The following is a 16,668-nucleotide window of genomic DNA, read 5'->3' as shown; positions in this document are numbered from 1 at the left end:
CTGAACCTCCGGGTTCCATAGGCCATAGAGTTAGTTAGTTAGTTAGTTAGTTTAGTGAACCCGACTATTTGCAAAACACATAGATATAAAACTGGATATTTCGCTTGTAATTAATTTCTTTTAAATATTGAATTAAAAGACATCTAATGAAGAGGGTATAATGAAAATAGCATAAATAATAAATAAATAAACAGGAACTATGAGCGATTCCAGCAAATGAAGTGTACCATTAGAAGCCAAGTGCTGGCAAAACGAATTGAATAGATGAAGATTTGCTAATACATGTAATTGTACAAGTGTAAAGCAAACAATATTTATAGGAATTTTATTTATATTTTCACAGACTGATCATGAAACGGAAATCGTTAAATAATGATTGTCGATATAAAGTGGAAGTGTTTTATTTCAATCTAATATATAAAAGTGAAACTGACCTTGTGGGTGATCGAATCACAAGAAAATGGCTGAGTCATTTGAAATTAATTTTGGAATATAATTATCACTTATTAAAATTCGTATCCTTACGAGGTGAGCAGGGCCATGATAATTTATGCGAAAAACATGAGTATTTCACGAGCCCATCAAGTTATGAAGATTAAATTCGGCAGATAAATTCTTCACTACAAACAGACGCATACATGTTGCAGCATTTTTTTTTAAAATCCCTTTTACATATTTGAAAATTTCCACTTTTAACCAACCAAAAAAAAAAAAAAGGTTCTCAATTTGACCTGTGTATATTTGTAGGATTGTACTCGGTTATATCGAGAACCATTGGTAATATTTCGATGCAGTTTTCACTAACCAAATAAGCTGCTCCCAAAGAAGGTTTTTACGTTTAAAAGATTTGAAAAAAGTAGCCTAATAATTAATTTTTTATTTTTAAAAATCGAATAATTCCTGCAACGCCTAAGAAGTTATCCTGAAATATCCAGCAACCAGAAATTCAACGAAGTTATGTGGGTCGCATCTAATCAAGGGGTTAAGAATTCCGTAAGTTTCGTTCCTATCGTCTAACTCTTTCTAGGCTAGACACAAGAGCCGATCCCTTACCATTATTCCACCAATTCTTACATTATCATTCACTTGCTTTAATCAGTCATCTCCCTTAACCTAAAAGACATAATCCTCGGACATTAAATTTAAAGAGATATTTCCTTATAACGTATAATAGAACAAAATGAATAATAATCCTTTGAGTGAATTTGTATTTTATTCCCTTGAGTGAAGCCGTCCTTTGATTCCTCAGGTTCCTTGTTGGAGAGCACAAAATATTTACTTTAACTATCATTCGCTTTCATTAATCATCCATCTACTCTATCCTAAAGGACATATCTGTAGACGAATTCAGTTCCTTTCCGAGATTTGATCATTTCATTCCACTGAAGGATTCGTGCTCTTAGAACGAATCGTTCTGGAAGTATGATACTGAAATTTTTCATAGTAGCTATGAAATATGAAGATAAAATTGGTGTGAAAATAGCTATTCCGTAAACAATGTACAGAAAAATCTCTTAATTCAACTTATTAATGTTTAATATTTTATAAACAGAGTGATAAAAATGATTGTATACAATGGAAAGTTAAGTCTGATATGTTTTTTAGGTTCTGCACTTTCCGCATGCATATTAATTGCATGCATTTTCAATGAGAGTGCATATCGGTTTGTAGCTCAATATTCATTGTGGTATATTGGACTGTATTTTCTATCTGTAAATGGTATCCAACGTGCATTTCTTTCCGGATACTCCTATCAGGTGAGAGAAAGAAAATATACCGTTTAGTAAACAATATACATCAGGTGTTTTGCTTCGTGCTAATTTCACCTTGTACTTGGTAAAACTTGAAAATATGCAGTTGTTCGAGATGTCAAGCTGAGGAAATTATATCACTTTTGTTGTTTTAAATAACATCCTGTTGCTATTTTCTAGTTGAGTACCGGAGAGTAGGTCCAGAAATATTAAATCAAACGAAATTAACCCAACCTAACATATGCCTTAACATCTTGGACCTGCTTTGTGGTACAAAGGCCATTTTTTTTGTGCATGCCTAAATGCGTACAGGTTAAAAATGTGTAAAAACTGATAGGTAATAGTAGATTATTCATATGTGAAACACGCTGGCTTGTGCTAGATGGTTATTGGAAGCAAGAATTGTGTATGTATTGTGGTTTGGCAGGACGAAGCTGGTGGGCTCTCGTTTTGATGAATTCGTATGGAGCAGGCGCGAAGTGATGGAGGATGTACGCATAAATGAATTATTTGTAACTACAGTAACAATTCATATTAGAACTTAACGTAGCATTCATTATTTTTCTCTCATGTTCGTTCGTTTCGTGCAATACCTAACCTTCAGTTTGTCAATATGTACTATGCAACACTGTTGCAATCTTCGTGTTTGGAGTCTAATCTGGACGCAGTTAGATCGTGATTATGTGTTGTGTTGTATTTTAATATGGATTTCGAAGTCTTTGAACATACGTAGGAAATTACTCTCGTGACAATGTCTACTATAAACGTTATTGTAAATATGTATAATTATCATCAGGTGTACGACTTTCTATAACACGTGTAATGGTTTCATACTAATAACCATATACTTTTAAAGATAAAATACAGCTTTGCTACATTACATAGACCGATGGAAATTAATATTTTATATACCCCTCTTTCATGTCCAATCACCAATTTTCACGGTAAAGTTACCACTTTTATGACGACTTCTCGCAAAGCTAAACCGTCAATATTCTATTACTGGAATATAAATTAACTTGTGTCACAAACTTTCCCTTGTATTTTAATTCATAGTCCTATTCACTGTCAATTCTAGGTTGCTAATGAAAATTAACTCCGAAGCAGTTAATTAAAAGTGCTGTATTCAAAGATATTTTTGATCTTGTAATACTCCATGAAAAGGAATGAAGCACCCGAAGAGTAGCATTCTATACCATTTAATAATTCCTTAGGAATCAGTTTAGAAAGTTGGGAATGCAGATTGCGAATAGGTTTACCAAGGATGGATATTACTAATGCCACTCCTTTTAGGTAAAATCGATTCGTAATAGCTTCAAAAATCATATTTTGCGTTCTTAGTTCTTTATTTTACTCGCCAAAAATAGTTTTTCCTTTTTTATTGCATTTTATAAAGCACTGCTTTTTGAAAGGTTTTTGTACGGTTATTAGACATAGGAGAGGGTAGATTTACGGAAGAGGACTAGAAACAGGGTTTAAAAAAACCCGGGCTTTTTTGAAAAAGCCCAACCCAGCTGGGTCCATATGGGTTTTTTCGGGTTTGTTTTTTTTTCGGGTGTAATCGGGTTTTTTCGAAATATTTCAACATCTTTGGGGTAAAAGTGTTAAAATGTGATTTATATTTCAAGATTGCCATTGTCACAACTTGCAACAATTTTCTACTTACTGCTGTTTTGAAAAAAATGGCCGCCATTTTGAAATTTTACATTCGATCGCCGAGAAAATCTATACAGCAAATTTAGCATATCTCGTGCTTTCACCGTCAAAATTTCAACTTAAAAGACCGAAAATTGCTCTTCGTAGCGTGGATACTCGCTGTTTTGAAAAAATGGCCGCCATTTTGACATTTTACGTTGGTATGCCGCCAAAATCTATACAGGAAATTTAGAGTGTCTCGTGCTTGTATTCTGAAAATCTTAACTTAAAAGGCCAAAAGTTGTACCCTGTAGTGTGTCTGGTAGAGGCAGACAAACGAGTTGAGTTGATTTTGTATTTAACGTCTCTTTCAGCAGCGAGGCTATATGAGACGGGGCCTACTGATTAACGTGGAATCCGAACCACATGTGCTCCCTCCGGGAGGCAAACTCGGGTCCCACACCGAAGACGCGTACACTAACCGCATAGCCATGAAGGAGCTCGGCAGACAAACGAACAAATGCAGATCAAGTCATCCAGAAGCCTGACTGACATTCGCCAAATATGAGTACCAAAAAGGGTCTATTAATTTAAAACAAAGGTACAATTCCTGTTGAATGAAATAAATAAATGTTTTAAAATGTCTTATATGAAATTAACATCTTCCAGCGTAAATAAACCTGCCATATTTTCTCCATGAGAATACGGGACACCTCAGATCCCCCCTTCCTCAACTTTCCAACACAATGCAATGAACTGTAGTCTGGTTATGAACAAAAGTATAATAGGCCGCGGTAGCTCAGCGGTAGAGCGTTCACCTCTAGTTCATGGGGTTCCTAGTTCGATCCTAGCTCGCGCCAAGTGAGCTTTGTGGTGGACAAACACCTTGTGCATGGGTATTCTCGAGATTCTCACGTTTCCTCCCACTTTCTTCATTCTGTCATTTCATTCACTTCTCATCATCGTCACCTTGAGCACAGCAGGCATAACCGTGAGACTAAAACTAAAAGATTTTATTCTTTTTTCAATAATATAATAGGCGAAAGTTCACTAAGTAGCAAGTGCTTTTCTCTGTTCGTACCCAGCAATTAATTGTATAGACTGAAGATGCCTAAAAACTTAAGATGTGCTATAAAAATGCTTTACAGGAAAACAATATGCAAATTATTTAAATCAGTGTTACAATCTACTTTCAATATTTTTCGCGCGTTTAGCAATATTTATTTACATGGCTGTATCTGCCAAAATTACGTTCGTCAGTTTAATCTGATGAAAAGCTGATTTTTCTCCGTGTATCGTGTGTAATTGTCAGGACCGGATTTACATTTTTCTAAGACCTGGGCCAAAGCAGAATTCTGTGCCCCTAGACTCTGAAAATGATTATAATTCTTGTTAACTTATCTAATGTGTTGCTGAAGAAAAGGTTAGTCATCTTCCTTGTGTTTGTAAATGTAGAAATCAAGTGCAATGGAAAAAGTAGCATTGCAAATTTCGCTCGCTATCAAGTCGAACAGGGTGGTGTTATAACTTCCTCGAAACTGTTACATACAACAGCGTACTGTTCATTCACTAATTACAGGATTCCCAGCCAATGTCAGAATTTTTTGTTTTTCACTTTTCGAATAAGCTGATATTGATAGCAGAAATGGAAGGAGTTAAAATACGGGACATTTCCCTGTCCCGACTAAATTTACGGGGACGCGGGACACACTCGTTTCTTACGGGACGTATGGCAGGCTTAAGCGTAAAATAAATAGTTTTATTGTTGAAGTATTCATTTCCGATCCTTCTGCGTTTAATTCGGGAATTTCCCGAGCACTTCTTTCGCGGTGTGTACATCAAAACTTCCACTAGTACGGAAATTTGAACTCAGCACTTGAAATAGTAAGCGTTACATAGTCTTCGGAACCCCGAGCATTGAGCTTCTTAAATTTGACAAGAATTTTTACGCTATTGCTGGTGTTGATTCTACAGAATGCTTATTTGAAGAGTAGCAAGAAATGACTGAATTAAACTGTTATTGTTGGAAAACCAAATTTCAGTTGAAGTACCTTGTGTTTTACATCAAAGGTAAGAAATAATACTAATAGTTTTACTAATGTATTTACATATATACTATTAGTACCGGCACCTATGACCTTAAACCCGTCAAACGTATGAGTGATAATGTCCCTCGGTGTCATCAAGTCGACGAGCATACTATTCACGGAAAATATTTTCTAAAGTACAAATTTACTTATTTTACTTCAAATAGGCTATAAGCATAAGCCATACATTAATTTGTTCTATAACTATCTTAAGCTAAGTTTCTTTTTTTTTTTTTTTTTTTTTTTTTTTTAAATTTATTTAGTGCATTCAGAACTTTATAAAGGTCTTATGTTGAATGTTGTTGTATACCTTAACGTGAAAGCCTCTAATTCGCTCAAGGAAAGTCTAAAATCTGATAAAAATCACTTACAATGTGATCACCTTAGTTGTATCAATAATATACTAACAAATAGGTCAAAAACCCAGGTGGGTTTGAAAGTTTCTTTTTTTTTTTCAGGTGGGTCCAACCCGAAAAAACCCACCGGGTTTTTTCGGGCTGGGCCCACTTGGGCAAACCCTGACTAGGAACAACCTAACCTACTCTACCTCAACCTAACCAAAGCAGATTGATATTGTGTACAATTAGAGTATGGTAGTAACCAACTAAACATCCTAACATATGTTGAACATTTTATGCCAGCACTAACGTTCGGACCCCTTCTGTGAAATAAAGGCTAGTAGGAGTGTCATATATGTTTCCTTGTCCCAAGTTTATAATGCGTTCATTTTCTCTTTATTCATCACCTTGTTTGGACGGTAAAATCAATGCTCTTTTAGAAAAAAATCCTTTCATGTGTTGGATTTCATTTGGTGGGAATCATAATAGCTGATTATGCTGTGGTAAGTTCCGTATATATTCTGATAACGAATTTATTGCCAATTGTGTACATTGAAAAATGTATTTTTTTTTTTTCTATTGTAAATGAAAGTCTGTTATATGTTATGTAACTGTTGGATCATATATTATTACCTTCTTTCTCTACGGTATTTTCCACTTATGTGGGTGGAAGTTAGTGGTAAATCTTCTTCAAAAGCTCTATCCCGCATTTTTTTTTTTTTTTTTCCTTGTTAGATCATTTTAGAGTATTATATATTGTACACTATCTCAATATGAAAACAGAATTCAACTACATATTGAACATGTTCTTACCGGTATTGATAGTTGATAAGAGAAAGAGAAATTTCACCCTGAGGAAGTGAGGTGTTTACACTACATTTATTTAGAAGCATCCAAAAAACTACAGTTTTTCAGAGTTAATGGGAATACGGTAAATGCCATGTTTGTGGGAAGTAACCTTTTGATCATTTTTTTTTCTTCTTTTCTTTTTGGGAAGGATACGTAGTAAATAATACTTCAGTGATAATGGTAAACTGCATTACCTGTAATGTATTATTATTATTATTATTCTATATTTCAATTAAACTATCGGTCGATCTTCCTCAGAGCAATGGGCTTAAATTAGTTTCCTATTCAGATAGTTATAACGAACAGTGGTACGTAGTAAAGAATTTTCATATTATTATACAACCTTAAGGTGAGTCAGCATACTATTATTATGGCGGTGTGGTCCATACGCTCAATAATCAGTTACGGCTTCAGTGGTTTAACTTGATATATGGTTACCCAGCAGTACGGACCATAAGCACTCCATTTCGTGCTTTACGAGTGCTTATGGTCACGTACTGATGATCGGGTATTCAAAAAATGTCCAGACTTGCGATTGTTTTTAAAGTGGTCAACAACAATGTATCTATCGATGTTGAGTTCTAAGTGTATCCCTCATTATTTAAAAATCTTAATTTTAATGTGTACTATTCTCGATTTTGTATACAGGATTGTGCTGCCGTATATTTATGTTTCTTCTTGTAAAGAACTGGTAGAACAGACTTTAGGGCTTTTAGAGCTTTCAATCGTTATAACATAGTTAAAACAAAAAATCACAATATGATGAAAACGCGAAACGAAATTAGAATAATAGGCGCTCTTTTTGAAGATTTGTAAATCTTTTAAAATTTTCACCCTAGGTCTTCAATGAGTCTGTTCGAAAAAGCTTCTTATAGTTACCACGTTTCTCTCCTGAGTCCTCCATATTATATTCAGACGTAAATTTCCTATTCATTATTCAAAGAATATGTACAACAGTGAGATCGTGCTTACGAAAGCAAATTTTGTTTCTTTATAAGTTAGTGTTTCTTTTATTTTATATTATGTATTATTATGCAATTGCAATCAAAACAAAAAATGTAAATATTGTTCTGTTCAGGTAATGTTTGGTAATGTAATGTTTAGTATTAATAAAATACTCCCAAATTCTATACAAGATATTCCCTTATGTGTTACAGTCTGGCAAGATGAATGTTTGTGATTTATTGAGACCAAAAATATTCTCTACGTATTTATGCATATGCATGGTTCAGAACCAGAATAAACTAAAATATTTTTTTACTCACTTCTATACCGGGAATTAATATGAAAATTAAATTAAGGCGCTCAAACACTGTTTCTAATTCATTGACCTGGCTTGGACTGAATTAGGTCTTCTATATTCTGTAGAGTGATTTCACCCGTGCTCTGTGCAATGTTTTTACTTGTGTAGTTGTGCATATTTTTTCCGTTCTGAAGTGACTCTTAAACTATTCACAAATATTCAAGATCAGTACAGCCTATTTCTATAAGTTGTCCTGCGTGGTTCAGTCAGTAGATTCGTTGCCTTTGTAATCGCGGGTTCGAATGTGTAAAGGGGTCTCGGGTTCGAGTTAAGGTGGAGGACAATTTCTCTCGAACCGTCGAACTTTTTTTTTTTTTTTTTTTTTCAAGTATGTTCATTGCTATATATTATAAGCAAGTAAATCTAGACCTGCGTTCAAATCAAGCCTTTGTACAGCAATTTGTTTTATTTTCTTTCTGAAATTATTACAGGAGTCGTGCATCAAAGAGTATCATGTTCTGAAGAAAAGAACACGCCGCATTGCCTGTGAATTATGTAATTAAGTTTTTAAAACATGTACCAATACGTTCAATATTACACAAAGAAAATTATGAAAACCAAATTAGCATTACTTAAAATGTATTATTATTACTATACCTAATCTGACTATAATACTGCTACAAAGTCCAGTAGTCCATAGAGTTCAAAGGTGTTTTTAAAAATACTAACAGCCCCATCTGAGATTTTGCTAGTTCATGTTGGTTTAATACCAAGGTTTTCTTTGGTCTTCTCAAGTGCTGACAACTAATGAGAAGAATCGTGACAGCAATCTTTATTTTAGTAACAGTTTTCTCTTTTGGCAAAGGAATTTAATCCTTTGTTTTGTGTGGCAATTTCTCGTTAACACCGCAAGGTCTTCCCGGAATGCCTGTCTTCTTTCTTCGTGCTTCTATTCATTGAAGATCTTTCTTCTTCTGTCTTCAGTGATGTTCGTTCAACACAGCTACTTTGTTGGACATTAACTCTTCTCTAACGTAACGTCCCCTCTCACTCTCAGATGATGAAGAGACCGGAGATATGGTGGAGTATATATATGGTGACTACGTAGAGGCGGAGCTATGAATAGGGACCTGTGATTGGCTGAGGGAAATGTTGGCTCCTGATTGGCTGTTGTTGTGGTTACGAAAAATGCCTTTGAACGCTTGTTTATTGTTCCTGAAAAGAGTCAACCAGATAGGTCACATATTACGTAACGGTATTTTTTTGCCAATTTTTACCCCCCTCCTCCCCTTTGTCACGTAAAGCTTTTTGATTTTTGTTTTTTCACCAATTTTGCTTATTTTGAGGGGTTATTATAACAAAACTAATTTTAATAGAACTTTTTATTACAAAATGTTTGTATTCTAAATAAATTTCTGGTGTTTTTTTTTTCTTTTTCGCTAACAAATCACTTGTTAGAAAATGATAGTACCGTAATAATTTTTGAACCACATGGGTTGTTTAATTAACCAGTTTTAATTCTTCGAAATTGCCTACTGTCGTTTCCCTAAAGAGATCGGGCCCATTCTTTTAGATTAGCAGGGAGGAAATACTGCAAGAAGATGCAGGTGAAACAAGATCTAAAGAACTGACATCGATCGACCTCTTCTTCCGGGATCCAGAATGCTTCCCATATTAGAAGTTCGCCAGTGTCGACGTTGCAAAGAAGTTCTCTTCCTCGTCGACCACAGATTCGACGTGGATGCACACGTAGAAAAGCAGGGATATTTCGTTTGTGAACAAGCTTTTGAGCATCTCCTTTGGACTTTGGACTTTAGTTTACCCCTTTTCAAATTCTTCTTGTCCTAAATCAGTGTCAGAATGCGAATAAACTCGATTTCTCCAGGAAAATTCAAATCCAAAAAGCAAAAATTCAGTACGAGATGAATATCCGGCGAATTCGGTTTTTAGTATCGTATTTTCGTCTGCAAATCATGAATCGTATCGTCGTGGAAAATATTATTTCACGAGAGTTTCTTCTGTTTCAGATACTAAACTTCTTAGAAGAGTATAGTGGATAGTGATTCGAATCAAAAGTTTTGAATCATATTCTAAGAAACAGTGACACGAGTGGGAACGCGAGGGCATTGTTAAGCGGTGGTTACAATCCAGGAAAGCTTCGTGTAGCGTAAATGCAATGCAGCGATAGCCACCGCTTAAAATAAAGAGTTTTATTGTATTGTAATACACTCAGGGTTCGTCATCAGTCATGCTAATGTCTAATAGCGTCTTCGAATCCCTTCTGCATGATTAATTTTATATAGGCTATTTGTTCGCAATTTCCCAAAGCAATAGAAATATTTAAAACAAAAGAAGAACTGAATATAATTATTTGTTTAAAAGATTCCGTGTATACCTGAGAATAAAAATTACAGCAAAAAAGCATGCGTTACGTAACGAAGATGTAAACCCCTTCTTCCCCTTGTTATACTTCGTAACGCAAGGCCGAACTCCCCCCCCCTCCCATGTGTCGTGTTACGTAATATGTGGACGGCTCCTAAAGTAGTTTTGACTGCATTTCAGTTAATATTTTCAGTATTAAATAACAGCTCACTATTATATTGTACATACTTGTATTTTATAACGTAAGATTATTGCTTTGTTGGATTTCCATTGAAATATTAATTTCTAGTGTTATAGTTATTCAGTAACGAAGATGAACGTCACGAACATGTTTCTGAATACGGAAATACTGATCACTCATTAGTCAAGTCCTTTAGTATGACGCTAATCTCACGTAAGACAACCCTGAGTATGATCCTTACTGTTTCGTTCGTTTTTGTCCTTTAATGTGGCTGTTCTTTCTGAACTACAAACGAATTCTGCCAGTGTGGGTATAGAGGTTATGGAACTGTATTTGAAAACCATAATCGAAAAAATATTTGCAACTCATCAGAATTGTTAGGTTAGTATAGTGTGTCATCTTGCTGTAGTCCTTAAGTCGTTCATTTTGATACTTATTTACTGTTGATGTTGTGGACAGTAACCAAAGACATCCTAATCGAACTTAATGCACATCAGGTACACCTGCAATAAAGATTTTTTAAACTGAAATGTGCCTTAAAATTTTTGCTAAACAATATTTGAATGGCTAAACGGCCACCTATATTATTCCTAGTGGAGAAAAGTTTTTTTTTTTATTTTTTTTTTTAAGTAAAGTTATTTATAACACTGTCTCACTCTATGTCTAAGTTACATTTTTCTAAATTTAACAAAGGATTTCTCTTTGTCTTAATGTCTGAAATACATTCCTTGAGATATAATTAGATATATATTTAATCATTATGCTCTTTTTTTTAACCTTGATTTTACGTTTTCAAATGCTTAAGTATTTTGACAAGCCTGAAATCGCTCCGAAACATAAAGTAAAGGTCAGAGTTACATATAAAATTAGATCTTAAGTTAAAAACAATGTATTTAAGCCATTTTATATTAGGACAAAACATTCTTAAATAAGAGTGGGATTCTGTTATAAATGGCTTTATTTAAAAATTTACAAAAACCAAATTAGCTCATCTATTATAATGTTAATCACTTGGAAAACAATTTTATCAGAAAACGCAGAAGATACCCATTTTACTATTTGAAATTATAAATAGTTTTAAAAGTAAATTAAAAAAATCTCTAATTATTGAATAAAAATGTTTTACCTACTATCCGTTTAAAATTGAAATTACATTAAATGATTTCAGCACTCACTGCTATCTTCATTGGTAAACATCGCTCAGTTACATTAAGCTCCTTAGAAATATCTTCGTAAACTGAGATGAACCTAGAGTAGTTAAAGGAATGTGATGAATCACCAGGAAAAAATGAAATGAAATTTTTAAGTTTTACGACCCACGGTTATGCCGGTTAGGCTAAAGGAGACGGTGATAATGAGAAATGAATGAAATGGTGGAATGAAGAAAGTGGGAGGAAACGGGAGAACCCGAGAAAACCCACAAGCACGGTGTTTGTCCACCACAAAGTCCACACGGCGCGAGCTGGGATCGAACCAGGGGTCCCAAGAACCGGAGGTGAACGCTCTACCACTGAGCCACCTTCCCCCTTATGAATCACCGGGAAAGAGATAGTTAAAGTATGTATAAAATTCCAGATAACTTAATGATCTCTTTTGCGCACTTAAACGCAAGGAGTCTAATGTAACCAGGCGATGTGTTACCGATAAAGGTGCTAGCGAATATCGAAATGATTTAACATAATTTCAATTTTAAACGGATACTGGGTAAAAATATTTTTATTCAATTGTTTACTCTGTATCCTATAGCGTCCGTAAGTAAATAATCGATAATAATGTGGACGATCTTAATGAGTTTATTGTTGTTGTTCGAGTTTATTGTTAGGTCAGTTCATGTTTATGCTGTAATAATGTGGCCAGTTTGATTTCTCATAGAGTACTGCGAAAAACAGCAAAAGGAACAATAGCATCAGTTATTGTGTTTGTACATAGTGTTGCATTTCTTGACGAATATTGCGTAATTTTGTGACTTTTCAGTTATTCCATAAAATTTTCTATGTAAGTAATTTATTTTAAGGTACTGTTGATTTTAAGAAGTTTTGTTATGGAACTACCTTCTGTGGAAGGATAAAAACAGTGTACTGCAACCTTAATAACTGCCTGCCTATAGTTCAGAAAGTTGAGTGTTCAGGGAGTTTTGTCAAGGAAGGTGTTACAAGAATAATGACCATTCGTCTCTTTGCTATCATTCGTTATTGTATATGTTATACAGTTTTTGATTGAAACTCTTTCAAACGCGATGAACCATTTATATCATAAATGTATAGAATTTTTAGTTCTAGGACTAAATTAACTGTTGTTTATTATTAGCTATGTTGAAATTGTAGTTCATATTTAATGATTTTCAATATTGCGATGAGAAATCAAAATGTTTCTTGGTTATTTATTATTTATTTTCCAGGACCAAATTGCATTTAATATTTGAATTTGCACTAATATTTTAATATATTTCTAGGTATCCGTTGTTGCTTCCTTCCTTGGAATTGCTTTTGCTGTTGGAATTTTTATCTCAGTGTTGGCGCCTCTTTCATGGCATGTATTTGGATGGTAATATTATCCATTTATTAATTTAGTGTATGATTCCTAATATTTTTTAGATTCTTAGGGAAAAGGTGGCGTAATATTGAGTCTTCACATCTGGTACGTGTTGGTGGATAAAATAGAACAAGCTAGAAATGTGTTTGTAAATGGAAGTTGCTCAATTGACCAACAATATGAAAAGTAATAATCTATAGTATACTCTGTATTGGAATTTAGTATATCTACATCGGTGTATTTTTGGATATTTTATTAGGTTGGTGCGAATGAAATGTCCAACGCAGATGCGTTATTTCCCCTCAAAAAAATTGAAAAAACTACATCTGGTTAATCAATATAATCACCGTCTGCAACCACACTCTTTTGCCATTCCTCAGTCAATGATTGGATTGCGTGGGGAAGAAAGTCCTCAACTGCACATTGTACCACCAGATCATCAGGGAAGATCTTCCCTCTTAACAAGTTCTAGATGCCGGAAAAATTGGTAGTCTGTTGGAGAGATAATGGGGAAATACGAGGGGCGTCCAATAAGTTAACTACCTAGACAGGAAGGAATGCAGATAGGCTCACTTGGTTACCACTGGTTTTCGATGTTGTACCCATGGAGGACTATGCACCGTCACCACTTTGTGGGCAGCGAAGAAATCCCAGAGAAAAAAATAAGTCTGTCATGGCCTGCAAACCACTAGGAAACAGCCTATTGGACTTCGTTGGTGGACCTAGATAGACTTCTGCCTTTTTTCTCAGGATCCCAATGGTGGATCCAGGTTTCGTCCCCTGTCACCAGTTGAGCCAAGAATTTATTTTTTTTTTTTTTTTTTTTTTTTTTAATAATGTTCCGACTGACCTCAAATTGCGCAGCGGGGTTCCCCACAGTGACCTTGGCGTGCGTGTCAGAAAACGTTGTGCTCCGCTACTCCCTTCCTGTCTAGATAGATAACTTATTGGACGCCTCTCGTACGGTAGGTTAGGAAGGGTTTCATACTACGATTCGAGTCTACATCAAGCTACGATACGAGTCTACAAGCTACATTTGTGAAAATCAACATGGATTCTATCCTGGTCGCTCAACAGTAACAAATTTACTTAATTTTACCCAATTTGTTCACGAGGTTATTCATAATCGTAATCGTGTAGATGTAATATATATTGATTTTGCAAAGGCCTTTGACATGATTAACCATGACATACTTCTTACAAAACTTTCAATCAGAGTTACTCAAATTATTTATATCATACTTGAGTCAAAGAAAACAATATGTAAGTTTTCAACAATCAAAATCATTTTGCTATAATATGAATTCCGGGGTACCACAAGGCTCAAACTTGGGGCCTTTATTATTCCTACTCTTTATAAATGATCTGCCAAGGTATGTTAAGAACTCAAAATGCATATTGTATGCAGATGATGTTAAGTTGTATAAAGAAATACAAACGAATTCTGATATATTAAAACTGCAAGAAGATTTAAATAACATATACACATGGAGTATAAAAAATAAATTAAATTTTAACATTAAAAAATGTAAGTTTATGATATTTACAAAACAAAGAACTTTAACTGAAATTCTGCCATATTCAATAGAAATCAATATCTGGAGCGTATATTTACATATAGGGACTTGCGGGTTACATTTAGCAGCGAAATGTCTTTTAATAAACACATTTCATTGATCACACAAGATGCCTTCAAGCAATTGGGATTTGTAATCAGAAGCACTAAAGTGTTTACAAACGTAAATGTCATTGGAACTCTTTTTAAAACTCTAGTACTGCCAAAATTGGAATATGCGTCAGTGATCTGGGCAGCTAAATGTAAGACTCAAGAAAATCAGATAGAAGCAATACAAAAAAGATTCCTAAGGTACTTATATTATAAGAAAACAGGACAGTCTGCTCTGGTAAATAAAATATCTTACTCTAATTTGTTAAGTGAATTTAATTATATTAAACTTTCTGCTAGATGTATCATTGCACAAGAAATATGTCTACACAAAATAGTAAATGGAATATTTGATAATAGTGAATTTTTACAATACATTAAATTCAATATCAGTGACAGAACGTTAAGAACAAGGAATCTGTTGTGGTATAAAATATTCAAAACAAATACATACAAAAATTCACCATTGGTCAGAATGTGTAAGCTGTATAATAATATAGCACAAAGTGTAGAAGAATTTGACCTTAATCTTAACCAGCAAGTGTTTATAAAATTAATCAAAAATAATTTTTTACTGAATAATAGTTCAGGATAAAATAAATATAGGTGTAATTATGGACTTTATCTATGTATTGATGTCTTCTTGCTTTTGAGTATATGTGCGTGTACTTATATGTGTATGTATTCATATAAAACCTATATACCTGTAGGGTATGTACTTGAATATGTGTACCTGGAAATATTCAGAAGCATAAACCATAACTGTTGTTTATAGCGATATCTATTATCTAACTTTGTGTATCTGAGAAGAATGTTTCTTGCCATTCTTGTGTTTTTGTGTTTTTTTTTTTTTTTTGTATTTTTATTTTCATTTTTCTTTTTAATACTATCTTTTTTCTTTTTTAATTTTTATCACTTACTAATCTAGTAATTGTTCCTTTAATGTATGTAATAGATTGTAAAAGCCTTCTGTAAATGGAGATTTTTTTCTCTGTTGAAGGTAAATAAATAAAAACCTTTACGCGACACGCTGGTGAACATTGTAGTTCAACATGAGGACACCATCTCTGTTGACAATTGCTAAATGCTTGCGGTCAAGTTTACGGTGCATTTCTGAAGTTCAGAACTGTAACGATTTGCACTGTTGGTTTCACTTTGCCTGGGAAGTCAGAGTGGATCACCCAGCCATAGACCAGCAACACCACCTTCTGGCTGGAGAGGAAACTGACCTGAACATTGATCACGATCAAACCATTGTCCTGATCGTTTATGATTGTCATAGTAGTTGATCTATCCGAAACACTTATTATGTTCAGGGTGAATAAGAATCATGGGCATAAAAATATGTGCTCATAAATAAACAGTACCTACTTGCTACTTCTCTGCTGTGTTACGGATTTATGTAAAAATCTTCAATCGACGAATTGTCTTCGGTTATTTTATAAATTCAGACCATAACAGAGAAGTACGTGGTTAAATACTTTAGGATGTATTTGTAAAACAGTCCTTCAAGGGGATTATACAACGATATGTTGTATTCTTTTAAACTTTTTCTGGGCAATATGTGATATTCTTTAAATATGTACTAGTCAGCTATATCTATGATAGAAGAAAAAGAAGACACAAAAATAATTATATTTTAAAAATCAATGTTTTCGTGTATGTATTTGTTTGTTTTGGTAACCATGACGATATGTAGAGTGTCGACATAGAAACGGAGTTACTGTAATCTATAATATAAATAACATCAGAGAGATCACAACGAACATAAAAGGTATAATAAACGACATTTTGGCACCATATTAATGTTGTTTATTTGTGTGGCTCAAAGTATATCCAAGGATCAGGGCTATAGAAGATCGATTAAGAGTAAATAGATTTATTATTCGTTCTAATTACATTAACTATGAATATTATTTGCTTATTTTCGTGTTTAAACCTACTTACGGTTTTGTCATGGTTATAAATCCGTTTTATCAGTGTAAATCAGCTAAGCACTGATAA

The 16,668-nt window shown here is 34.0% G+C and overlaps 1 protein-coding gene across 1 annotated transcript in view; it reads left to right on the top strand.

Annotated features, from left to right (window-relative positions):
• Positions 1-1,402: 1,402 nt before the first annotated feature.
• Positions 1,403-16,668, top strand: part of Icmt (isoprenylcysteine carboxylmethyltransferase ste14) — a 31,915-nt gene continuing 16,649 nt past the window's right edge. The window contains exons 1-2 of the mRNA XM_081736486.1: positions 1,403-1,757; positions 12,919-13,010. Of these exons, the coding sequence (XP_081592612.1) occupies positions 1,563-1,757; positions 12,919-13,010 (287 nt within the window). The 5' untranslated portion in view covers positions 1,403-1,562. The remainder of the gene's footprint in view (positions 1,758-12,918; positions 13,011-16,668) is intronic.

The sequence above is a fragment of the Thermobia domestica genome, chromosome 13 (assembly GCF_964235325.1).
Source record: "Thermobia domestica chromosome 13, izTheDome1.hap1.1, whole genome shotgun sequence".
NCBI lineage: Eukaryota > Metazoa > Arthropoda > Insecta > Zygentoma > Lepismatidae > Thermobia > Thermobia domestica.
This window is presented reverse-complemented; position numbering and strand designations above follow the sequence as displayed.